This window comes from Periplaneta americana, chromosome 15 (assembly GCF_040183065.1).
Source record: "Periplaneta americana isolate PAMFEO1 chromosome 15, P.americana_PAMFEO1_priV1, whole genome shotgun sequence".
NCBI classification, from domain to species: domain Eukaryota; kingdom Metazoa; phylum Arthropoda; class Insecta; order Blattodea; family Blattidae; genus Periplaneta; species Periplaneta americana.
Genome location: NC_091131.1, coordinates 139,665,906 through 139,693,868, shown reverse-complemented (window position 1 = coordinate 139,693,868; position 27,963 = coordinate 139,665,906). Strand labels below are relative to the sequence as shown.

At 34.5% G+C, this 27,963-nt stretch overlaps 1 protein-coding gene across 2 annotated transcripts in view; it reads right to left on the bottom strand.

Moving 5' to 3' along the window:
- The window catches only part of LOC138715404 (pickpocket protein 28-like), a 196,643-nt gene that overhangs the window by 79,130 nt on the left and 89,550 nt on the right, over window positions 1-27,963 (bottom strand). For both annotated transcript variants that reach the window (XM_069848266.1, XM_069848267.1), the window contains exons 3-5: window positions 12,350-12,556; window positions 11,541-11,673; window positions 23-171 (exon numbers count right to left, since the gene is read on the bottom strand). In XM_069848266.1, coding sequence (XP_069704367.1) covers window positions 23-171; window positions 11,541-11,673; window positions 12,350-12,556 — 489 coding nt within the window. The remainder of the gene's footprint in view (window positions 1-22; window positions 172-11,540; window positions 11,674-12,349; window positions 12,557-27,963) is intronic.

Genomic DNA, 27,963 nt, shown 5'->3' with positions numbered 1-27,963 from the left:
AATGTATTATCAGAATACTTACGGGTTTCTGAATATGAATTCTCGCTTTACTTTGTTAAATGAACAACAGATTCCTTCATCTGTGAGTGAAGGGTTGAAGATATCTGAACAATTGTATGTCTCTCCTGCGTATATGCACAAAATCACCATATCTGAACACGACTGCCTCACCTGAGGATGAAACAAACATTGCATTAACACGTCAGTGATATAAAACTTTGCACACTCAGAGTTTTCAAAATGACATAATTGTGGCTCCTGAAATAGTAATAATAATAATAATAATAATAATAATAATAATACAGATGGATTAGTCTCGAAAGTCATACAATTAAAGCACTGAAACATGAGAACTATGGCTATTTATTTTTCAGTAATCTGCAAGTACATTCTAGGAAGATGAGAGTTTTCCTTTGAGATCACTCATATCCCTGAGTCACTGTGCGGACATCATTCCTCGCAAAATCCCTAACAAAGAAATCGGGCACCAGTTAAGTTGTTTTTTCCCAATGAGGTGGTGTGCCATCATATTGGAATATTGCTTTCCTTTTGCAGCTGTGTATGAAATGCTTAATGTGAGCCTTTCCTCGAAATCCACATCGTGTGATTCCAGAACACGTTGCATGCGCTAGGAGTAGAGTGGAGAAATATTGTAGTAGAGGCATTGACACCGATATCGCGTAAGAGTGTAAAAATGGCGAATATTGAAGAAAATAGTCAAGCAGTAGTAAACCTTGAAGCAAACATTGAAGAGATCTACAAGAAGTTGGAAACGCTACAGAAGGAAAACGATCTAATGAAAAGTAAGGTGAAATATCTAGAAGAAGATCAGAGAAGAAAGAACTTAATATTTTTTGGAATCGAGGAAAGGAAGAAGGAACAGGCATTGCAAACATACGAGACTGTAATGAAAGTGTGCTGGGATTGGTTAAGAATTGATGTGAGTGATGGACAAATAAGAGAAGCATACAGAATCGGGAAAAATGGAAATAGACCTATACTAGTTAAATTCTCAAGTATAATGGCAAAAGAAAACATTTTGAGCAAAAGAAAGTACTTAAAAAACTCAAATATTAGACTGTAACATGATTTTGAATATTGATTCCTTTTATGAAGGCTGCAAGAAAAAATGGTCATTTCGCTAGATTATACCGAGACAAATTAAAGATAAATGGGCAGATGTTTGATGTGGAATTCTGTTTGGAAAATTTGAACCATAAAGAGATAGGGACAATGAAAGAGGAAATAAGGAACATTATAGTAAAACATACTACGGGAGAACTATTTGAAAAATTAGAAGGTGGAAAGAATAGCAAGCGATGGAATGAACCAGTCAGCGAGTAACATGAACCAGGAAGAGAGGCCAGCGACCAGAGGAATACATAGCTCAGCAACAGCAGCGGACGAGGATGGCAACAAGCAATTAAAGAAGAAACAAGAGACCTGCACTAAAATTATGATGACGACATCAGGTAGACAGGGGAGAACAGAAGGACGGCATATAGGAGCTGAGAACAGCAAAAAGAGTTCAGTGAATCCAGCTGGAAGAACAAATATGGGTCAGCAATTACAGAAGGGATCGAGAGATGAAGAAGATACCAAGATAAGAAGACAAGATTCTACAAGAACTGGAAGGGATGAAGTACTTTAGCGACACCGAATAGAGGTTTGTCAGTGGGAAGAAGTAAGAGACAGAAAACTTATAACTTACGAGGTTGGTGCATGAGTGACAAGACATAGGAAAGTGATAACGTGAAAATAGTATGCATGAGTGACAAAACGTAAGAAAGTGACAAAGTGAAAAGAGTGATAGTGACAGAAAAGACGGTAAGGCAAGGGAATAATAGTGAAAAAGGATAAGATACAAGTAATAACCAGAGAGTGATAATAAGTAAGTAGTGATACAAATATAATAAGTAACGAAAGTGGGAATGGAAAGATAATGAAACTGTAGAAACTACTTCGTCTGAAAATATACAGATTAGATTAATGGGAATAAGTGGTTAGTGAATGTCAGTGATTCAAGTGATAAATAAGTTAACAACTATGGAAGAGTTCAACAAATATAAACAATGTTCGGAACAATTAATAAGAGATTGAGAGAAGTGATTGTTTAGTTAAATAAGATTAGTAAGAATAAGATAGATAACTAGGAAGGGAAGGGTAAATATAAGAAGAATGGAGGGAAATAGAGGTGAGGGACGTGATAGAAACGTGATCAGGGTCATTTATATGTAATAGGCGGAGATTTAGAAAAAGCTTAAGCAGGATGTTATGTATCCAACGGAGTGATGGCACTGTATACAGAAATGTGAAGGGCCATCACGACCGATGTAAGCTGGTGGAATAAATATATCATATCATATATCATATCATATAAATGTCGTATCAAAACAATCATGATTAAATAATTAACAAACATTCGTGTATAAGTGTATATTCAAACAAGCATGATTAAGCAATTACCAATCATTTGTGTATAATTTTCATATTTAAACAAGCATGATTAAACAATTAACAAACATTCGTGTATAAGGTGGTATTTAAACAAGCAGGATTAAACAATTAACAAACATTCGTGTATAAATGTATTTAAACAAGCAATCTGAAACAATTAAGAAACATTCGTGTATAAATGTCCTATTTAAACAAGCATAATTAAGCAATTAACAAGCATTCTTGTATAAATGTCGTATTTAAACAAACATGCTTAAACAATTAAGAAACTTCTGAATATGTATTATATTATGACTTTCTCGTGTTAAATTCTATCGTACCTGGTTTACATGTTTCCGCCTATTATTGGTCTTCTTCAGAACTGGTCGTTGCTGGTCTTGGCGCCTCTCGGTTTGTTTCCTGTGGGGGCGTGTTTGTGTAGTATAATGTGGAGTCAAAGTGTGTGTTCTGAAATTGAGTTGTGTTGAGAATGTCATTAGGGTGTGTTTTTGTGTCTGTATATTTCATATTGTTCTAGTGTGTTTAGTTTCTGTCTTTTTGATTGGATGTGTAGAATTTCCATGTCTGTGTTGATGTCTCTGTAGCTATGGTTAGCATTTGTGATGTGTTCTGCATATGTGGAAGTGTTTTGTAATTTTTTTATGGCTGTGATGTGTTCTTTGTAACGTGTTTGAAATAATCTGCCTGTCTATCCTATGTAGAAGTTGTTGCAGGTGTTACATTTGAGTTTGTATACGCCTGTGTGGTTGTATTTGTTTGTGTTGTTTGTGTGTTGAGATGTTTTTGTAGAGTATTATTTGTTCTGTATGCGAATTTGTAATTTAATTTCTTGAATGAGGTATAAAAACAACATAGACCTAGTGAATAAAATAAAAGACAAACATATCCCACACAGTATTAGCAAGTTTCGACATAACTAACCTATACACAAACATACCTATAAAAGATACACTACAGATACTAGAACAAATGCTCAAAAACAACAACACACTACAAGAACACATTAAAGAAATCATCCACACCACAGACATCATCAAAAAACAAAACTACTTCACATACAATAACAAATATTACACTCAAACAGAAGGCCTACCCATGGGATCACCCATTTCCAGCATACTAGCAGAAATATTCTTACACCACATAGAACAGACATACATACTAAACAAAGACACAACAAACACGCAGACAACATCACATATCGGCACAGATACGTAGATGACATACTAATACTATAAAAGGAAACAAAGACAGATCCAAAACCTGCATCAACACATAAACAAAATAGACCCAAAGTTACACTACACATTAGAAATTGAAAATAACACATTCATAAATTTTCTAGACATCACAATAACAAAAGTCGACAACAGGGCCTATACATATGTAATTATTGTGTTAAATTTTATTGTGTATTCTTATTGTATTGTGTATTTTATAATTGTATTGTGTATTGTAATTTTATTGTGTATTGTAATTTTATTGTGTATTGTTTATTTGTGTATACCATTTCCACCGAGTGCTTTTCCACTTGCAGTGTAAATAAATACATACAACAGACACACATTCAAAGTATACAGAAAACCCACAACAATAGCAACACACATACACAACATATCCAACCACCCAATACAACACAAACAAGCTACATTCCGAACAATGGTACACAGACTACTCAACATACCAATGAACCAACAGGATTACAAAGAAGAGCTAAACACAATCAAATACATAGCACAAAAAACGGATGCAACCCCAATATAACAGACAACATAATATGTAAGACAAAACATAATCACAAAAAAACATGAGAATACAACACAAACACAAGAACACAAAAAAATACATCACACTAACATACGAAAACAAAAACACACACAAGATTGCAACCTCATTCAAGAAATTAAATTACAAAGTCGCACACAGAACAAATAATACTCTACAAAAACATCTCAACACAGAAACAATACAAACAAATACAACGACACAGACGTGTATAAACTCAAATGTAACACCTGCAACAACTTCTACATAGGACAGACAGGTAGATTATTTCAAACACGTTACAAAGAACACATCACTGCCATGACAAAGTTACAAAACATTTCCACATAAGCAGAACACATCACAAATGCTAACCATACCTACAGAGATATCAACACAAACATGGAAATTCTACACATCCAATCAAAAAGCCAGAAACTAAACACACTAGAACAATATGAAAAATACAGACACACAAAAACAACACAATTTCAGAGCACACACACTCTTTGACTCCACATTACACTACACAAACACGCCCCCACAGGAAACAAAACGAGAGGCGCCAAGACCAGCAACGACCACTTCTGAAGAAGACCAATAATAAGTCGAAACATGTAAACCAGGTACGACAGAATTTAACACGAGAAAGTCATATAGGGGAAACCCGGGCAAAGCGAATAAGTTAAGAATAAACAATGCCACAAGCTATATTTTGGTGTTCCCGAAATAAAAACTTCATGACTTTGGTTGTGACACATGTTGTCCACATATCTACAAAACAGCAATTCACTTCTCGTACCTGCGGAGAGTGATATGATTTGAGGAAGAAAATATAGTTAATTATTCGCTTTGCTCGGGTACACGGGCAAAGCGAATAATTAACCCGGGCAAAATGAATATCCCTATAACATTTTCACCTTTCTATTTAATTTCTATTCACTGATAATAAAATTAAATCAACACATAAACACGATGTTAATGAGGCATATGAGACTATAAGAAATGTTATTACAGTCCTTTACAGCACGTTAGATTAGTACAAAATAGAAATTTGAACAAGTTGACGTTTCACTGGCACTGAAGACTTGGATTTCTTCTGCTTTTCTTCCTGCCCATAAGTTACTTCTCTTTCAAAATTTTTAATCTGTATAGATATAAGAACTTCAGAGCGCTGAATTTTCTTCGTTTAACTCGTATCTTTCGAGCATCCACTTTTGGCACTGGTCTAAATCAAAAGAACTGACCTGGGTTCTCTTGCTGACGATGCTGAGGGTTTTGGTGTAACCGGAAGTGAAAATCTCAGTGTATTTGATGTATTGAATATTTCGTCAATCTCTGAAGATGCCGACATCACAGAGGTGATTAATTCTGAGTGAGCATTAACTGTTTCTTCAGCCGCTGAAGAAGCTGGCACTCCAGAATTTGTTAAATCTGAGCCAGCTGTCGTTTCGCTGATTTCTTTCTCAAGTGGGCGATCTGTAAGTTCATCTGGAGCAAAATCTTCATCAACAACACATTATGGTTGTATGGTCAGATAGCAGAACCAGTGATTGGAAGATTTTATTTTAAGTGCTTTCTTCATGGCTTCTTTCGACCACTTGGCTTGCTCCGTCTTCCTCTTGAAAAATTAAACCATCTGAAAACACATTACGACCTTTTTAATTAAAAATTAAGATCAGTGTTGCTGATTTACAATTTAATTAGTGTGACTTAATGCCTCCACTATGTAAAATGATCTAACACGCTCTATTTCAATAGACAAATACATACAAAAATACAGCTGACACTTATATATTCAAATAAAGGTGGCAGGGCAAAGCGGATAAGTTATCCATTTTGCCCTATTCACTTTGCCCGCAGACGCCATTTCTCTTTTCATTTAAGGTTATACAAACATAAACGTCAATAATATTCTTCGTAAGTACGGCATTTTAGAACTAATTCTATGGCCTATATATTACTATCACAAAACAAAGTGTATCTGCAGTATTGTATGTTGTACATATGCTTCTCTTACCTTGAAATATTTTAAGAAGACAGTCAATTTTCTTCAAACACACGCTGACTTCTTCTCTTACTAGCTAGAATGACGACAAGTTAGTTCCAGCAGCAAAATCTGGTAGGGATTCTTCCCCAACAAAGCAGAAAGCGCTACCTGTTGACGTTTCTAAGAAATAGGCATTATTCTCTTTGCCCGGGTTATTCATTTTGCCCGGGTCTCCCCTAATACATATTCCAAAGTGATATAGTGTTAAAAGTTGTGTAATCAGGATGTATAATTAAGAAACATTCGTGTATAAGTGTCATATTTAAACAAGCATGATTAAATAATTAACAAGCATTCGTGCATAATTGTCATATTTAAACAAGTATAATTAAAAACTTAACAAGCATTCGTGTATGAAAGTCATATTTGAACAAGCATGTTTAAACAATTAACAAACATACTGTCCAAAATTTTCTATTTTGACGCAAAATTCGTGCTTCAATATTTCCTTGGGGATGAAGGCGGCGGCCACGTAGGACTGACATCCCTACTGTCGTGCTGATTGTCTATACCAATCGTTGCTTACGGGATTATACAAGCTGGCGCATAGCACGATCGAGAGTAGGTCTCTGTGAGTCATGACAATTTCTGCCGCTAGGTTCGCCTCTCTGCCCTATGAAATGATGAATAGTACCATTACAAAGCATTGTGCATCGTGAAAATAGTTCGATTAATTGTGCATTACTGATTGAGTACGAATATTATAAATACGCCAAGCATATTACAGTGTTATTTGAAGTTTGTTCTGCTAAGTTATATTCGAAAATTGTCTGTGTTTTGCTATGTGAAGAACTCTGTACCAACAGGTCGTATCTTTATAGGTTAAGGTAAATGTCAAAGTTCTCTCATATAACAAGCAATGCTATGTTAAAAGTGGTGAATTGCATTTTCCGACTCTCGAATGATGTGACCCGAAATGTAAAATAATTTCATGCATTGTTTCACTTACCAAGCATTACTGATATAGGCCTAATGAAAATGTGAACGACGTGATGTAAACATTGAAGATAATGTTGTTACTGTTTTCCCTTTCTCTTTTAGAAAATACCGACAAAAGTAATGAATTATCTTCATGCTGTACTTATTAGGTAATTAAATGTGTATTTGTCTGTATTTTAGACCTGTGTATTGTTACGTAATTATCAGTGAATTAGGTTAGAGAACTTAACAAGGTTAGTATGAGATTAGGTAATGCACCTCAAACTGTAACTAATAATGGCTGCTGCCGAAATAGGCTGAGGTGGTTATCGTGTGAAACAAATTATATCTGGAATATCTAGTTTTATTATATACGGATACGTAAAGTTTTTTTTTTTTTTTTTTTGTTTTAGCATGTGTTTGTAATTTTGTGAGGTTATGTCTAGCCTAATTTCTTTTTATTCTTGTATCATTACCAATACATTAATTTATTTTATATTCATTTCAGGTGTTACATCTATGGTGGCAACTCTACTTATGTTAGGATATGAAGTAACAGTATATATTCAACTTCATCATTTGCTAAAAATTAAAGAAAACTGTATGTGTTCGACTCATTCCATCGTCATTTCTTCTTATGTATGTGAACCACGTTCGTTCTAAAAGTGCTACAATAAATGAACACTATAGACAACGTGATGGAACAATTTACAAGTTACTGTTAAAATGCTCAACATTTTCAAGTGGTGCTATACCCATTGTTTCAAAATGTACATACATATTTTTACATTTCTATAAGAGGTGTCATAAATTATTTCAGCATATTTGTAAATTCTTCAAAATTAATTCTTCTAATTAATACCATGAAGTAATGAAATAATATAGCCTAGGCCTACATGTGATTTTATACTACCGGTATTGATGTTGATCTTGGTAAATTAATCCAATTTCACAGTGTTGTCTTTTGTATTGTGGTTCATAACAATTATAACAGTATGTACGTGGAAATGTTTTTAAAATAATAAATTCTAGCTCATGATTTTAAGTGGTCGTTTCAATGGGAGGTTATATTGGAAAGATGATCACAAATGGATAATTTACTGCAAGATACAAGAACTGAATATAAGTGAGTGTTCCGTTGAAAGTGAAAGTGAAAATTTCGTTTTACAAGAGCTAAGTAGGCGTACACGCACTAAAATACTACAGCGTTTACTATTACTATGCTCAATAGATTAATCAGTAGGCCTATAGAAATGTTTTCACCACTGCAAGAAAAAATCGCGCAATAATTATACTTCTCAGTTATTGTGACGTCCGTATTTTTTTAAAAAAGAGAGGGAAAAGTTAGGCCTTCTTGCAAATGCGTAATTATGAATTCAAGGAAATTAAAGATAATGCAGTACCTTAATTAGTTGCAATATCTTATTTAATAACAATATTAATAATATTAGGTGAAAAGGGTAGGCTATAGTGCGTATATGTAAGATGTCAAGTTAATTTATTTCCGGAAATGTTTGGTGTATGAACTGAAGTACAGAGCAGACAGTCCCTCAGTTTATATGTAATATGTTTTAATATCAAGAATGACAGCCTTTTATTGTAATATAATTGAGGAGTAGAAGTTTGCAAATTACGTCTATTGTCCATAAAATATTGTACGAAGCATTTAATAAGCAATGATGAGTCCTTTAAATGTCCCAAATGTCAATGTCTTTTAAGTGTTCTGCTATGAATATATAGGGCAGAACAGCGCTCCGAGCGGCGGAATTGGCATTACGAGGGAACCACTTCTGACTCGTTTTTCAAGCTCTATGCGCCAGCTTGTATAATCTCGTAAGCAACGATACCAATGGTCGTGAGCACTCGCTGAAATGTGCAACGGGTAGGCTACGCGGTGCCGTCCCGTGTGCACCGTCATGCAGCAGGGAGAGATAGAGGGCATACCCGCTAGCAGCTACGCAATACACAATGGTGCACTGCGTTTTCCGCGGGTAATAGATGCTAGCCCCAGCGTGCTCTGTGCTGACGACCCCTATACAGATGGAAACCTTAATCTTCCCCCATCCTATGGGTCTCCATAGCATGTGATAGGGATGACTTTACCTCTATCTTTATAATAGAGAGAGTGTGCTATATTTATACAGAATTTTAAGAAATGTTATCTGATAATTTAAAGGTCGCCATGTCAGTGAATAACTTGTATGCAATTGTTTCAATTAATTAAAATGAACATAATCATAGAAGCTATTTATCTAGCTAAACTTAAACATATACACTAATCAGACAGTGGTTCCATATATTAATAAATGTTTAAAGAGCAGAGGACATAAAACTCCTATATTATAGCCAGTAAGCATGCTGACCAGAGTAAATTTTGTTGCTTCATATTATATAGACGTATAACCACCATTTTACAATTACATGTTTGTATAGTTCTCCGTGGAAGACAAATGTAACAGTTTGTGATTTACTTTGTAACGACGTCAGTTACTCCATCGAAACTGTATTAATTGCATACAGTTATAAAGTTATCAATAACAATTGTATCTGCCAAAATATAAAATTAAACATTTTCTCTTTTTTTTTAATCACATAATATAATTTCCCCTACAATTTTTACAGACATTTATGCTATATTAATCTGATCATTAGGACTGAGAAATATATGACGTTATACTACCAGTGCGCTTCGTGCGCCTCTAACTTTGAGTACGTCTCAGAGTTGGGGTGAGTTAACGCAGTGTCTTTCGTTCGCTTGAACTCATGCTTTTCATCACTGTAAGATAGTTCTCAGCATTTGTGTGGTTGAAAGCCACTCCTTTGACTTCGAAACACAACTTTCTGCTAAAGAAAAATATTTAAAGACATCATTTTCTTTGTTAAAGAAAAATTGCACTATTTAAAGATATTTTATTTTCTGTCTTTAGAAACCACACCTAATATAACATTGACAAGTATCAAGCTTATTATTTCACTATATTAATATGTTGGTGTATTACGTTTTTGTTTTACATAATTTTTCATTTCATGTATTATTGCAGTGAATAACAAACCACATTTTCAAATTTTCAAAGGAGAATGATTGCCTGTTGCTAGAAAACACTGCCTTATATCTAGAGAAACTTCATTCCACTTCTGCAGAAACAATGGGGGAATATTTGAAATATTTTACACAAGCATTATTTGTTTCAAAATCTGTATCATTATTACAAATTTCCTCATTTGAAATTAAGTCACAAATTTCGTCCTCGACATCTTGCTATTATTCTTCTTTACAGGACGTTGAATGTTGTCTATTACGAATAGCAGTATTCGGTCGTAATGTAACCGATCAACTGAAGTTCACTGCTAAATGAAACACACTGAAATCCCCCCGTCCCAACGCAATTACTTACTGGTAACTAAAGTCAGAGGCGCATGAAGCACAATATAACGGCTTACAATTCTTAGCCCTACTGATCATATTACATATCAAATATAATTATTGGTCTTCGCTGCATTTCCCAACCAAGCGGTCCATTGATCTATTCCTGACGTGGACAGACGTTTATTTCCATTCCACAGGACTAGGTTTTTCTCGTTTGTATTATACCTTTCCTGTTTAGTATTGCTCCAAAGAAAGGTTGGAACATATTGTAGCGCCTCAATAAGATGAAAGATAAGCAATATAGTTAATGAAGAACACGTTTAGTATTCTGTGCTATGTCCAATTAAAACACCAAAATTTGTTGTATTTTCAAAATGCTAAAGTAATTTTTAGTTCATGAAAAATTTGAAAAGTATTTGGTTCAGATAAGTACACTGTTCTCTTTTTTTATTTTTTAACTGAAATTTCATTAGAGTTAATTGCTGAAGTAGTGCAGATGTAATTTAATTAACTACTTTTTACTCAACGATGATTTCTCTTATTTTTTATAATTGACGAAAAGTCCGTGCTTGAACTGATTCCCTTCCGTAGTTGAGTTTATCCGAAGTTTTTTTTTGCAACTGCAAGGCGAATATCAGTTAATACCTCGGCAAATCTTCGGAATCATTTCGCTATCACCTATTTCATCGACGCTAGATGACGGTTTAGTTGACACGATGTCTCGTGCCTCTACCCGTTTGGTCAAATCAGCTGTAGATAGGACGAGAGAGCTTGTTGTAATGGCGTTACGGGGCACTAGATTATGATCGTTGCAATACGGGATAACATCAACACATTCTTAAGAAAGTAGCAAATTCGAAGAGAAAATGCCAGTGAGAAGACCCAGAGAGTGGTGGCAGATGCTAAAGAGGCTAAGGCTCAATTTGGGTTGTGACGCTACAGACAGATGAAATACAATGAAGATAATTCAATATTAATACTCACTGTCACCATGAATTTCAAGATCATATCTCCGCTTTCTGCTGATTTGTTATCCCACTCTTTTATTGGCATTTCTTTTTCGGTGTTATTACAAGCATCCTGCAACATTTTCTTGAATATGTCTTCACCCTTATTCCTGGAAAATAATGAAGAAATTATGCCGAGTTCACATCATTATAAGTTAAATTGTAAAATTAATGATTATGAAAAATATAATTATTCGGAGTCGCATTTTGTACCAAAATTCTTAAGACACCTGAGGAGATGAAATTCTCATTCCTTTTCGGAGGAGTCGAATGATAATTTAGCGATAATGGATGAATGGTGGCATGAAAATTTGGGCTAAAAATCTAATTTCTTGGAAGAAACTAGCCCCGCAGCCACTTTAACCACCACAACAAACTGTCACTGGATCTGCTAAGGGATCGAACTCGACATCTCTGACAAGGAACAAGTTATGTGACGTTAATGGCTCAGTGTGGAATAAAAATAACAAATACTCTAATTACTTAAGGAAACATGTTTGATAACCACTTCATACACAGTAAATCTTACAGGATCTTCCGGAAATCGGATCCAATTTTCTTGAGAAGTATGAAGTTCACAACATTGGACAAATGGTGAAATGAAAACGACAGAGAAAACACAATTATTGACAAAACAGTTTCATTGCTGTTTTCTACCGTAAAATCCATAGAATAATATATCAGAAATTGTTCCCTGGTTGCTTGACAACAAAATCATCCACTGAGGGATCCTTCGTTTAATTGAACGTCACTAATAAAGAGTTACATCTATGTATTAAAACTCACGTGGATTCTTTAATTTTGTTGGCTTCAGTTTTTCTGGCTTCGTTCATAGTGCAGATGGTGACAGCCGGGAATGGAATATCGGACATTTGAGTAGCTCTTGCACCGATGGATACAATCACAGGCGTCTCATCCCATTTATTGTACACAACGATGATGAAGTAAGATGCAGTTAATGTAGCCAAAATGAAGGCTAATGTCCAGAATAACCTAAAAACAAAAGAGATCTTGTCAAAAGTGGCAGTCAGATTGGAGGTCTCTCTTAATAACGTTCAATAATTTATTAGTTTAGCATATTGATAGATAATCTAAATGTTGCATATTATTTTTAGTTTCTGGGACATATTGTTATTGATAGATGCTTATATTTAGCCGAACGACTAAAGCGCCAGATTTTCATATCGGAGACCGAATAAAATACCGGAAAGTCCAAATAGTGTTTTATGAACAGGTACGGTGATTAAGGCAGGTCTTTGTGGTACTTTCGTTTCCGTTTACTATAACCCATAAAATGAAATAGATTAACTAAGTCGTTCTGATATTATGATGTGCTCACGGATTTGATGATTAACCACTATTCCATCCATGAAGATATCCGTAGACTTGGTCCAATATATTTTCACCCACACTCATCTTAAAAGAACTTGAATCTTTCATTCCCTTTTCAACCAGTTTCAATCTTACCCATCCCATTGACGTCAGATATGGAACGCTTTCATAATTTTTATTTTATCCTTTCATTAAAATTATATAACAAAAATATTTCTAGCACTACCGTAAGATCCAGGCTCGTGTACGGTGTGGTCTTAGCCAATAATATAACATAAAATTTACAAGGACAGTTTACTAAATACAGTAACTTAATTCAAACCAATAAATAACACACAAGAGCAAAAAAAAAGACAGAAAAGAAGGGAGAAAAAAAACAATTAATATAAATTGACAATCAGACAGAAGCCAGTGATATGCAATAAAAACATTAATATAGTCGACAGCAATAAATTATAAAAAATACACACATTTGTCAATATTAAATATCATTAATAATTTTATAAATTTCTTCTTTAAAAGCTTCAATTTTAAAATATTTCAAATTTGGAAAATGGTTTGTAATTTTTATAAAGTCTTGGGCCGAAACTAGCACCATGTTTAAGAGCTGCATTTGTATGACATTTAGGCGCAATTAATGGGAAAGTAGACAAGTTCTGCTGAAAGAAAAGATATGCATATATATATATATATATATATATATATATATATATATATATATATATATATATCTGGGAAATTTGATTTATACCTATATCACATTAGTGGCCCTATGTTTTGAATCTACTGGAGATCTGAACCAAATATCACGTGTACTTAACTGATTTTAAGTTAAAAATTTTAATCTAATTAACGATTAATCATAATATGGAGTGAACACTAGAAGCAATAATCACGGAAGAAAATTTGCGAATATACATGTCCTAATCCATTAAACTTAGGCGATAGTCTGCTGAAAATACTAAAATCTATATTTTTTTCAGATACACATTGTACTATGATTTAGTGAAAGTCACCTATGTGTTTATATCAACACAACTAAAATTATTACCTACGCCGGGAATCGAACTCGGACTGCTTGGTTGGGAAGCAAACGCGTTACTCGCTCAGCCACAACGGCGAACTTCAACTTTAACGATAATTATTATTATTAAATAAAAACTATCTATCGTCGCATGGCGAACAAAACCTCGTAACTCCAAATATAAAAATTTTACAGGAGAAGCAAAAAAACTATCTAGATAACCAGGTTTTTAGGCTTCCACAACGAAACAATAAAATCAGTCCTCTTGATGATGAGGTATATGATTTTATATTACTGTTTCATTTTGAACCGTAAATGGAGTTACGTGTTTTTGTTTCTTCACTTCCCAACCAAAAATGGACTGACGAGGTTTTGAAAGGAAAATTGGTGGGATAATTATTATACTACTAATAATTCTAAACACAGTTCTTACGTTTATTACACACTATATTTATTGAAAATCATATAATAATATAAGAAATGAAAAACATCCATTTAGGTCGGCCTCGGTACCGTAGTTGGTATAGTGCTGGCCTTCTATAATAGAGGTTGCGGTTTCGATACCGGCCCCGGTCGATGGCATTTAAGTGTGTTTAAATGCGACAGGCTTATGTCAGTAGATTTACTGGCATGTAAAAGAACTCCTGCGGGACAAAATTCCGGCACACCGGCGATGCTGATATAACCCCTGCAGTTACAACCGTCGTTAAATAAACCGTATTTTAAAATTTTAACATCCATTTAGACAAAAATTTGTAGACTATGAAACGAAAAAAAAACTGGAAATTAAAGCATTTAATAATTAATTTGAATTGTTAAACTTTTATACTTCAATCAATTATAGTATAGCCAAAACCAAGGTAACTTCTTCCATTTGTCTTTAAGATGCCCACATGATTTATCTGAACAAATATGTGGCAAATTATTGTAAAATGGATGGAAATCACGTGGTATTACACACTAAGTTGTTGTAAATGTACAAATTTCTCTGTGTTAACTTTGATTGTTTCATTGTATAGTTTTGGCACTGAGGTATCTGCTTTGTTCTGGTTGTTCATCCTCTTTGGAAGCGGTTGCCATTCATCCTCATAAAGATGTTTGTAGTGAATTACTCCACTAGGATTATAGCGACGATGTCTGAGGTGAGTCACTGCGGGATCACCAGCTTTATTCCCAGGGCGAATAGGGCGATTACAAGCCCTGAGGAATATGTAATCAAGAGACACTGTCTCATAGGGTTTAGGGTTCATCCGAACAGTGGCACACACCTCAAATTAAATAGCAGGGGTGAAAATCTGCCTATTCTTAAGTTTTCTTTCTATTGTTGGTGCATAGAGTTATACTCCATCTGAGTGTGACCCTTTTCAAGAAATGTTTGGACCACTGTAATGTTTTTTGCGCATGGCAAGTGTGACAAGAGCATTCGCTAAAACGGAATTTATATTTTGATAAGTACACCCGTCACTATACGAAATAATTTCTTTCTCAGTTGGATCTATATTCGTGTCTATGAATGTACTACAATGCTTGCAAATTCATCTGCGACTCGTTCCACAGAAAAAGTATCCATCCTTTGAGTGCAAGTAACTTTCAACTTCGTCTTGTAATACAAGCCTGATGTCTTCAGGAAAGGAAACAGCAAAACGGCTTGAAGATCCATAGTATATACTTTTGTAGATCCATTCTTGTCAGACTCTTTCTCCTTACGTGCCTGATCTTTTCGAAAATATGTTGTGAATATTCTTTCTGTGTATTGTTTCCAGTCTTGTATGCACAACAGAGATCGCATCGATTTTCTTTTTTGAAGAAAAAAGGCTAAGATTTTCTTCCTCAAATTCCATTAAACAATTCATTGATGCTTCTTGTAACTCATTTAGGGCACAGTATTTCTTAAACTTAAAGAGAGCACTTTTTGATCGCCAATTTGCCTCAAGATATAGTTTCTGTGATGTGGATCTACATTAATATGACTTCAGTTACGTTAAGTTTTGTAGAAACTGTTTTGGACTGTTGCGCCCTGCCTGGTTATGAGAACCACGAGGAGAAACATCAGATAATGGGTGTTTCTCGTAGCCTTCCTTACATTACATTCTCCAAGGCAAAGTGTATTAATGAACATGGTTTCACAAACTTCTATTCTTTTACCATTAATTAATAAATGAAAATGCAATATGTAAGATCTATGGGTTGTTTGTGCTGTAGTAGACTATCTCTGCGACGCTTAACATTCACATACTCAACATCCTTGTTCGTTGTAACCATCTACTAAAATGTGGTCGTACCGGGCAAAACCCTGCGTCAGAAATTAATGCTAATTGTTGAATAAAGATAGTAAACTGATGAACACCTCCTGGAGTTACGAGTTTTTGAAGGTTCAATTTTCTTGCCCAGGTACTACGAGTTTTTGATATTACATGGTAGATGCTTGTAGGAGTGACTTAGACGTTCGAGTCTTCGCCAAGAGATGTAGTGGTATTGCAAAAGCCTGATTATGAAGAAAACGCATTTTTGAGCCAGGGTGGAGTTACGAGGTTTTTTGTTCGCAATGCGACGCTATGTTGTTCACAACCTGGCCAACTTCAACAGCTGGCTAACTCATAGAACGATATGCTTATCTTTCTCTCTCTCTCTCTCTCTCTGTATGATACATACGTAATGCATATCACATTTACTTAAAAATATTAAACTGCCTCCTTGCTTGATATGCATACATTTGAAGCTGACATTGGACTTTAGTTGTTTTTCTCTCTGAATGTTATTTGTTTGTTCTATGATTGAGTGAAAGTAGTCTATTTGTTTGTCAACACTACTCAAATTATTTATTATTATTATTAGAGGTAGCCCATGAAATCTCGGAAAGGTAAGGGTCTCTTATCGAAACAAGGTGGTAGTGGGTTATGCGATTCAGGGTTGCGACTCCAGAAAAGTTTCAAGTAAATCCTTGGACGCTTCTTTCGGATCGTCACCATTCTTTTTAGTTCTTCACAGTTGTAGAGAAGGACTGCCAAAATTTGTCTTTAAGTCGTCCTTTGATCTTCTTCTTTTTGTACCCACGTTTATTGCGACCGATTCTTGGTTCCCAGTCTGTGGCTTGGTAAATATTTACTGAAATTTTTTATGAAATTATTATTTGTTTTTAATTATGATGAAATTAGTAATTAATATGCTTATTTTTAGATATTTTTGTTTAAATGTTGGGATTCATCCTCATCACATGTTCTGCTTAGGTCTACTTGAGACAGCTGGTTGTGCTTGCAGCATCTTTTATCTCTGTTCTTCTCCTAATTATTGTCTATCAGCACTGTCTTGTAATCTGATACGAAGTATTTTCCTTTCCATCTCAACATTTATTTTGCTCTCTGAGTTAGTGAGTTACTCTCTGGCTCCATATAGAAGTACTATCCGCCAATTTATGCCTACATTTACCAAGAGTATCAGCTCATTACAAAGTAATACTGTTATGAGTTTAAGATACATATTATATTACTTGCACTTTAAGCAGAAAATTTTGAACGTAGAGTGATACAGTAAAGTGACTTCAGTCCTGCGTCATAGCTGTATGGTCAAAGGCATCATGTTCGCAACCGGTGGGAGCTCAGCCAGTATTATGAATTTGGGGAACTACAGTAAGCAGTTAAATCCAGTGGTGTAGACCTAGAAAAAGTGTCAGGGCTATACCTGAACAAAAAAATCCACAACACGACATATGACATTTTATTCGTATTTTATATTATTATTATTATTATTATTATTATTATTATTATTATTATTATTATTATTATTAAGTATTAAAATGATATTATTTAACTTTTTCACTGTATTTTTCCCCTGCAGCCTGCATACATGGTCATTTAGGTGCTACAGCCTACATGTTAATTCTCCATTGTCTAAAATTTAAACGACAAACAATACATTAATATTATTAATATTTTATTATTTACCTTGTTAAAATAGCTTCCAAATTTCACTGCTCTCGCTGTCTTCGTTCTCTGATACATGTCGCGATTGTTGATCTTCAACTGAGCGGTGGTGCACTCACCAGAACTTGACGTAAGGTAGAGCATTCCATGTAGAAAGTGGTGGTCCATTAAGTTTGATGAACATTGCAGAAGAAACATTTTTTATTAAAAGTTTTGTACGTAACTTCGTAATTATAACGTTCATAGCACTAAATTCTCTTTTAGATTCAGTGGTTACCCATTCGACAAAGGGATTAATGAAACAGGAATCTTCCTTCCTCCTACGTCGAAATATTCTCGAAATCCATTTAAAATGGATCGCACATCGTCAAAGCGGAATCTTGTGCATATTCTTCTTATATTTTCTTCGTCATATCGTATATTTCCTTTTTCATCTTCAGGCCATGTATCTGGATTTAAAATGTCAATTTCTGTCAACATCTGTTCATAACTTTCAGTCTCATGATTGCCACTTTTACTTTTTTGATATGAAGCAACAGTGGTAAAGCAACGCTTTGAAGATTATTAATAATACTCGAAAGGAACTGAAGTCAATCAGTACTTACTATTCTTTTATTGTTCGTAAATGAAATTTCTAGATAATGCATGCTCTTTGATGCTTTCTCGGCTTCTGTTTCTTTTTCTCCTAGTTTTTGCTTCAGCTACTCTATGTACCGAATTGTTATTTTAATTAATTCGTCCGCACGACTTATTGTGCAAGTTCGCTCTTGAAGTTGTAGGGACAAGTTTTTAAGTTCTTCCAAAACATCATGTATTAATGTTAGGTCCTTCAGGAACTCAATAGATTCCATACGTTTATATAGTCCTGTAAATTCTATTCTTTCATTAGCTGTCCGTCTAGGATTAGAAGCTATTTCTCTGAAATAGGTCATTAATGTTAAATATGTATTCCACACTGCAAACACAGATCAAAAACTGTTAGCAACCCAACGATAACCAAGGACTCTTCCAATTTTAGTTAATTCAACAGTCAGCCCTGAGGCTACTGTTTGCAACTCTGCCATATTTTTTGGCGATTGACTAAACAAGACAAATATTATGTCAATGTAACTTTTAAAGTGATTAATGGCATTCATATCTGATACAGAGTCATGAACAGCTGACTCCAAACGGTGATTAAGGCAGTGCCAAATAATTATACTGGGTTATTGCAATTTACTGTGAAGCAATTTCCCAACACCAGAGGATCTACCAACAAGAACACTTGCACCATCACATACAAAGGAAATCAGATTTCTTTGAAGGTAACTTTCAGTGAAACCATATGAGGAAAGACATTTAAGAAGTTCACTTGTAATTGTTTCAGCATTTTGATTTGAAAGATTAATTAATTCAAGAAATATAACTTCGTCTATACCATGTATGAAAGTTTTAATATACACTATTAAAGCAGATTGCTTGCCAATGTTGTTGATTCATCTATTAATACTGAAATTTTATGGGCAGCGCCTGTAAGTTCTGATATCAGTTTCTTTTTAAATTCTGATGCAATGTGTTTGATTATTTCAATCGCACTGTAACGGGAATGAAGAGTTACTCCAACATCGAGTCCCTTTTCCTTTTGCAATTGAATTAAATGTTAATGGTCAGAGAATGGTCGATTTTTTTAAAATAAGTAATAAGCAGTGTTAACATTTTTTATGTCGCATTAATATGATGCTCTTTTTGCTGCAATGTTAAGCTTTCTAACTGTGATTTCCTAGACTCAGTTAAAATTGACTCGCATTTGCTGTGTGCTATAGATGCCTGATGGTAAACATTTTTTTTTACAGATTTCAATTGCTGTTTTTTTCTGTGCCATTAAATACAATTGATCAATTACCCATTCATTACTAAGAGACAATCCTTGAGTTTTGTGAAGTCCTATGTGTCCTACTGATGTGCAAACACTACAACCTAAATAACCATTCTTCGCTATGAGCCACTTAGGCTTCGGCCACAGTGCAAGCGCCAAGCGGCGCGGCGCGTTGTGTGGCGGCGTGGATGAGTCACAAACGCATGTTAGCAAATGCAGCTGACCATAGTGTGAGCGAAACGGCATTTTGGATGGGAAGTTGGTTCAAGGACAACGCTACACGCCGCTGGCCGCTCACTCTTGTTTGAGATTTTAGCGGTGCCGCTCACAATTGCAAGTTATGAATTGCCAAGAAATGAGAAAGAAGTTATCATTTAAGAAGTGAAAACCCGAATATTCCTGTGGAATGACAGAGAGAAGAACTTCGAAAACCTCTCCATGACGAGGAATATGTAGAAAGAAATTTTACTAAACGCGAAGAATATTTTTGTAATATGCATAATAATAATAGTTATTATTATTGTTATTGTTATCATTGTCACCATCATACTTCGTAGAATATTGTCGGGATAAACACTCAGTATTTTGTACAATATAAACATATTCTAACTCCGAAATAAAGGTACAATTATATATTTAAATGATTCTATTGTTACGATTAACCATCGTTAATGCAAAGAAATACGATTAAAACTATAAGGTAAAAAGTAATTATTTACAATCTCATACAAGAATATTGACACTTTTGTTATGAAAAAGCACAATCTATTAAGCACAAACTATAATGTTATATTAACATCTGCGACTGATTGAAATAATCAGTGAAGTTATTCTTATTTGTCTAGCAAATTCACTGCAACTATTATTCCTGCGATCTGAGTTCTAATGAGTTTGCACATGATCAGTTTCTGTCAATTTGTAAAGTTATTTCATGATAATGCAAATCATTGTTACAATCTTTTTCTCAAATGGAAGATTATATGTGCTGGCTCGTTTCATATTTGGGTCAATATTTCTATTCATGAATCGCCACTTAGCACGCAATATTCCGAAAGCACATTCCATATATTATTTTTAGAACATTCGATAAACGTTACTTAAAATTTTCCCTTCTATGCGTTAGTTCTCTCATTAGATATTGCCTCATAAGATAAAGTTTTAGAGGGTAGGCTTCATCTCCAAAAAGTACAAGTGATACCTTTACATGTGAGTTCGATAGTTCAGGCACATTGAACCTGTTGGTCTCCAACAAAATGAGAAGTGTAAAGTTGTGAAAATGCCTCCATCACTCTGTTTTCCTCTTCCCACCAAATCAATGGTTAAAATTTTTTGTCTGCGCCAGCAATATTCTGTAGTAATATTACGTAAATTAAAATAGCTGGAAACGAATTTATCAGGATCCTTTATCTGACCATGCTTTTCGTCGTTTGTTACGAAGCAATTAGAGAACCACACGTTCATAGTAATCACTGACCACTTTTTTTTATTTTTCTTTATTTGGTTGTGGTATAAATTCTTTAATCGGTGCATTCTAGATTACCTCACATGTTTCTCTTACCATTACAATTGCTGTAGATTTTCGTACCCTGAAGGAAAGTGCCAGTGATCGCAATGATGTCCCTGCGGTTATAAACCTACAAGAAAGAGTAATGTTAGAAATTTACCTTAAATTCTTCTTCATTTTAACGTAGTAATAGACTAATATTAGAATATATTAATATTTTAATCACTAATTCATTAAATATTCACTACTGCATTCTATTTCACAAGGCGTAGCAAAAATAAGTTGTAGAATTTAAAAGAGAAATTTGAAAAGGTACTCCAGAAGCTCCCAAAGATACGAAGCAGTTCCGAAGCTCTCGAATCGCTACATCGTTATGGGCGTTTTTCGACCTGACGATGTTTATGAAGGACGTCGTCCTTTCTAGTAAGGAAATCTTTCTTTCAGAAGATCCCATCGACTCCAAACAGCCCTGATTTGGGGGAAAGTAAAGACAATTGTCAGCGATGATAACGTATCGCTTCAGACGAATATGTTTTCGAATGCCTCAGCACCAAAGCCAAGGGCTCAAGAACGCAAATCAGACGAATTGATGAAGAGAAGATGCTGAAGCTTGAGTAGTTCGATATCCTGTTAATAACGTAACGGCAAGAGAGAATTTCAGTGGTCCGGAGCACAATTTTTAATGTATCTTCTGCTGCATACGAAAAGTAATTCTAAGTGCAGTGCAAAAATTAAAACTGCACAGCACAGTATTGTAAGAAGTTTTAAATGCAATAAACCAATATGAATAAAATGAAAAATATTGAAAAATGTGTTTATTTCTAATGTTAAATTTTCGTAAGTATAAACATGTGTTTTTTTGCCATGTAAGATGCAGCCCATGCAATTATTTGTAATGAATGCGACTCAATTCCATCAACACAAAAATTTAAGGATTTATAGGACTATTCTTATTTAATTTAATTTAATTTAATTTATATGCAGTATAGCCTACCTGCATCATTGCTCGAAGAATTCATGATCCTGTGCCTTTAACTTAAAATAATTTTATCTTAATGTAATGATTAGCCGTTGTGCAATAGTGATAGATCTCCGAAATTTGATGGCTTGCTTCTGTAGTCGCTTCTTGTTTTTATTTGGAAAATAGTTGAAAGTTGTAAAAGGCATGCGAGTATACTTCAAATATCTATCTGAAAATGTCCCTAATTCTCCATACAAACGATAAAATTCTCAGAGTTTCACATATCTTATTAAATGGATGAACACAAAATTCCCTACTTTTTCAATTTTAAGCTGTTCTTTCTAGATAAGAATTGCCTAAAAGCAAACACTGCCATGAACTCATCTCCACGCCGCGCCGCGCCGCTCACCGACTCTAGCTATATGGCCACACCAACGCTCTTTCCTCCCCACTCCTCAATTTTTCGAAAGCGGTACCGCGCCGCTTGCCGCTTGCACTGTGGCCGAAGCCTTAGGGTACGGCCACACGAGCTACATTTGTCACAGGTTTTCTGATATACAAATGAAGCTGCCGTAATTGTCGCAAAATGGGTGGCCACACGGGCGCTACAATTACCGCTAGTTTCTGCGTTAAATGTCGCTACGTGTGGCCACATGACATGCCACACGTAGCGACATTTGTAGCTAGTTCTTTTGCGTTTTGAAGCACTCAGCCCTACTGTAGTGGAAGCTTTCTTCCGAGATGGAGTATGAAGCCAAAGTCGCTTTGTGTGTGTGTGTGTACATTATTACGGTCACACACAATTGTAATGCGCATGAGAAGAAAATTTATAGCAGTGCCATAAAGTTAACTTTTACTCCTGTGTCGATTTTACAACAGGTAATATTGTTCGTCAGTAACAATCGGAAGTACGGTGTGGGTGAAGGGTTTGCTGAAAGGCTGTATGAAGACCTAATTTCTCGTGGTTCTGTAGAAGGGTCATTGGGATTATACGACAGATTAGACATGCTCTTCCCTTTCCAATACATGAATCATCTCCAAGTAAAAAGGAGTTTTAAACATGACCCAAAACACAACTCAAAGAGGCAATCTGTTTGTAACATATTTGAGAGATGTCTTGTAAAAGAATTGTGTCTTTTTTTTTACCAAATGAAGTCGCTGTGAAGGGTATACTGGTACGCTATTGTATAGATTTTATTATCGAAGGAAACCTTTGGTCGAAAATGAAGGAAAAAAAATGTGTACGCTCAAAGAGCGGTATTTTGAAAAGAGTCTAAGTAAACACATCTATCATAAAAGTTCTCTTTTTCTTGGTTTTGCAGAATTCTTATTGGACGTTGCGGCAATTTAAACTTGATCCTTATATGCCAAAATACAACTCAAAGTGGAAATGTCTTTATAACACAATAATATTTATAAACAATACTGATTTGTGAGGTCTGCCCTGCAAAAGAATTGTTCGTTTTTTTACCAAACAAATTGCTGTGAACGGTTTGCTAGAACGCGTTTGTATACATTTTATTATTGAAGAATTCCTTAGGTCGAAATTGAAAGAAGAAAAATGTATGTACTTTTTAAAGAAAAATATTTTGAAGAGAGTTAAAAAGTAGGGAATTTAGCCTGGACTATACATAAGCGAAGCAATATTTATTGGCACCGTATTGTTAGTAACAAAATTTGTTATATATATTGGCATCGTATTGTTATAAATCTGTCATGATAATAATTTCCCATCTAAAAGTCAATCTCCCTCTCTAATTCACTCCCTCATAAACACAAGTTAATTCTGTTGTTATGATTACATATGCATACTGAGAATTTCAACCCTTAAAAAAACGGGGTTTCCTTCAAATTTGAGAATGCCTTTCTCCCATTGTAGGCCTACATCTTATCCTATAGAAAACAGAGTTTACGTCCTCTTAAACATGATAGATCACGTTTTTCAGATTATTAAATTTCGGGGGAGGGGGAAACTGAAAGGTGAATCTTAGGGTATGTTACAGTTTCATGTCTCAAAGTTTTTTTTTACCAACAAAAGAAAATTTTAACGTTGAAAAAGATAAGCGGGGTGGTACAAATTGCGATATCTTATAGCTAATTCGAGAGACAAATTTCACTGCACTCATCAACGTCACTTGTTTTATTTTTAAATTCATTAAGCATGAATAAAATGCCAAGGTGTTGTATGCCTGGCTGCAAATTCAATTACCAGAAAGGAAGTTAGTGGCGATATTTACTTTCCTTCTGGTGAAGTAACAAAAAAACAGGAGTAAGATTAAGAAAATAGTATTTAAAATTAGCTTACGCGTGTATCCATATGCATTTGTAAATTTACATTGCGCTAAATTATTGTAATTCTCTACTGTAAAATGAATAACTTTGATTTGTTATTTCACTCTTTTTAAAGTCTTAATCTGTGTGTCCTTTACATGACATTTGATTTTCGCTTTCTATCTCATTCCTAAAAAATTAAAGCATAACCATTCATTTCACACGGTTGTTTGTACTTTTATTACAATTTTTTTGTTTTCTTTTGCATGATATTTATACTTTATCTATTGTCAGTTAGTAGATAAAAGTCTTTTGACATGTATATTCTTTGACTCACTGAGTCTCCTCTAGGAATTAGTAAAGCGGAAATAAATATTAATATAAATTTAAAGTTTAAAAAATATGGATTTCATAATAAGAAATTCCCAGTAACTAACAACAATGTTAATTCGTTTAGGCTGGAAAATTATTGGTCACGAATAGACCTAACATGTCAGACGGCGCCAAACTTGCTACACTTACTGCTCCGTGTGGCCGCTTCCAATTAACTACAATGGGAGAAAGGCATTCTCAAATTTAAAGGAAAATCCGTTTTTTTAATGATTGAAATTCTCAGTATGTATATGTAATCATAACAACAGAATTAACTTGTGTTTATGAGGGAGTGAAGTAGAGAGGGAGATTGACTTTTAGATGGGAAATTATTATCATGACAGATTTATAACAATACGATGCCAATATATATAACATATTTTGTTACTAACAATACGGTGCCAATAAATATTGCTTCGGTTATATATAGTCCAGGCTAAGTTCCCTATTTTTTAACTCTCTTCAAAATATCTTTCTTTAAAAAGTACATACATTTTTCTTCTTTCAATTTCGACCTAAGGAATTCTTCAATAATAAAATGTATACAAAAGCGTTTTAGCAAGCCGTTCACAGCAATTTGTTTGGTAAAAAAAAACGTACAATTCTTTTGCAGGACAGACCTCACAAATCAGTATTGTTTATAAATATTATTGTGTTATAAAGACATTTCCACTTTGAGTTGTATTTTGGCATATAAGGATCAAGTTTAAATTGCCGCAACGTCCAATAAGAATTCTGCAAAACCAAGAAAAAGAGAACTTTTATGATAGATGTGTTTACTTAGACTCTTTTCAAAATACCGTTCTTTGAAAGAACACATTTTTTTTCTTTCATTTTCGACCAATGGTTTCCTTCGATAATAAAATCTATACAATAGCGTACCAGTAAACCCTTCACAGCGACTTCATTTGGTAAAAAAAAAGACACAATTCTTTTACAAGACATCTCTCAAATATGTTACAAACAGATTGCCTCTTTGAGTTGTGTTTTGGGTCATGTTTAAAACTCCTTTTTACTTGTAGATGCTTCAGAAATTCATGTATTGGAAAGGGAAGAGCATGTCTAATCTGTAACTTCTGGTGAAGTAACAAAAAAGCAGAAATAAGATTAAGAAAATAGTATTTAAAATTAGCTTACGCGTGTATCCATACGCATTTGTAAATTTACATTGTGCTAAAGTATTGTAATTCTCTACTGTAAAATGAGTAACTTTGATTTGTTATTTCACTCTTTTTAAAGTCTTAATCTGTGTGTCCTTTACATGACATATGATTTTCGCTTTCTATCTCATTCCTAAAAAATTAAAGCATGAACATTCATTTTACACGGTTTTTTGTACTTTTATTACAATTTTTTTGTTTTCTTTTGCATCATATTTATTCTTTATTTATTGTCAGTTAGTAGATAAAAGTCTTTTGACATGTATATTCTTTGACTCACTGAGTCTCCTCTGGGAATTAGTAAAGCGGAAATAAATATTAATATAAATTTAAAATTTAAAAAATATGGATTTCATAATAAGAAATTCCCAGTAACTAACAACAATGTTAATTCGTTTAGGCTGGAAAATTATTGGTCACGAATAGACCTCATGTCAGACGGCGCCAAACTTGCTACACTTACTGCTCCGTGTGGCCGCTTCCATTTAACTCAATGCGGTCTATAATTCCAGCTACATTTGTCGCAGAAAGTTGCTACAAATGTCGCTACGTGTGGCATGTCATGTGGCCACACGTAGCGACATTTAACGCAGAAACTAGCAGTAATTGTAGCGCCCGTGTGGCCACCCATTTTGCGACAATTACGGCAGCTTCATTTGTAGCAGAAAACCTGCGACAAATGTAGCTCGTGTGGCCGTACCCTTATGCTTATTCATGCGTACAAGCTACTGTTGATTTGACAATACAGTCGGATAATCTACACTGTTTGTAGAATCAATATTAATTGCTTTACCTGCATCTTCATGTTCATGTTCTACTAGAACTACATATCCACTCGCAACATTGCATGTATCATCTATCATTTCCGATTTTTTTTAACATGACAAATAAAGGAACACACTCACACTCATTTTTCTTATTCGGCGGCAAAGATGTTGCATCACCTTCCGAAGTCGTACTAGGATTTTCACACTTTTTAAGTTTTGAGAAGTAATTAGTTAATTTGTTTTCACTAGTTCTCTTCATTTCGTATTGGTAATTAAATACCATACTTCACTTGACCTTTCCTGTAAAAATGTTTTCACTGACACCGACACAATTTCAGAGTACACTTTATGACACGCCTAACGCTACTGTAACCTTTAGAAACAGGGTTGTCAGACCTTTAAAAAATATTTCCGGAGGTTGTAATGAAAAAAATCGGAGATTTATCCACAATTTCCGGAGGCACTTTCGAAAATCACATAAAATGTTATTATAACCTTCTATTACAATACATGAACCTATAATAAAAAGATTTCTACTTTAATTTTTTTAATCACCAATTTGATTAGTAGTTACCACCTTCTTCTCCTCACTGATGTTTTTCCAGACCAGATATATTCATTTTTACGTGTTACATATTTTATATTTAGGGAAACTTTAATAGTCAAGTTATAAAATATTAACAAAACTTTAACTATATAATGTTCATCTATCAGTTTTAATGTATGCCAGAGATTGATTTTTTTTAAAAAGTAAATAATTTCCTACATTAAAAAATCCGGAGATTACAACATTATTTCCTATTTTTACGGGAAGTGAAAAAATTCCGAAGATCTCCGGAAATTTCCGGAGACCTGGCAACACTGTTTAGAAATACGAAATAATTCCTGTATTGATCCTTCAAAACCACTGGCCGTCGCTGCCTCGCCTATTGGCATTGATGGCTTAACGGTACCACACCCACCCTTACTTGCTTTTCTTGAAAGCGCGTGAACAATAGGGTTGTAAATTCTTTCAAGCTATAAGTGAGAAATTCTCACATAGACGCAGGTCATTGTATTTTCCAGATGATAATTACAAGCGACAAGCTGCTATTTTTTACTTTAAACTGGCCGTTATAATTCTCACAAATATACAGTTTTTAATATCTTTTTGGTTTAAAGAAAGTACCAGGGCGACGCCCTGGCTCGCCCTGGCCCGACTAAACCACTGGTTAAATCAGGTTTCATAAGCTAG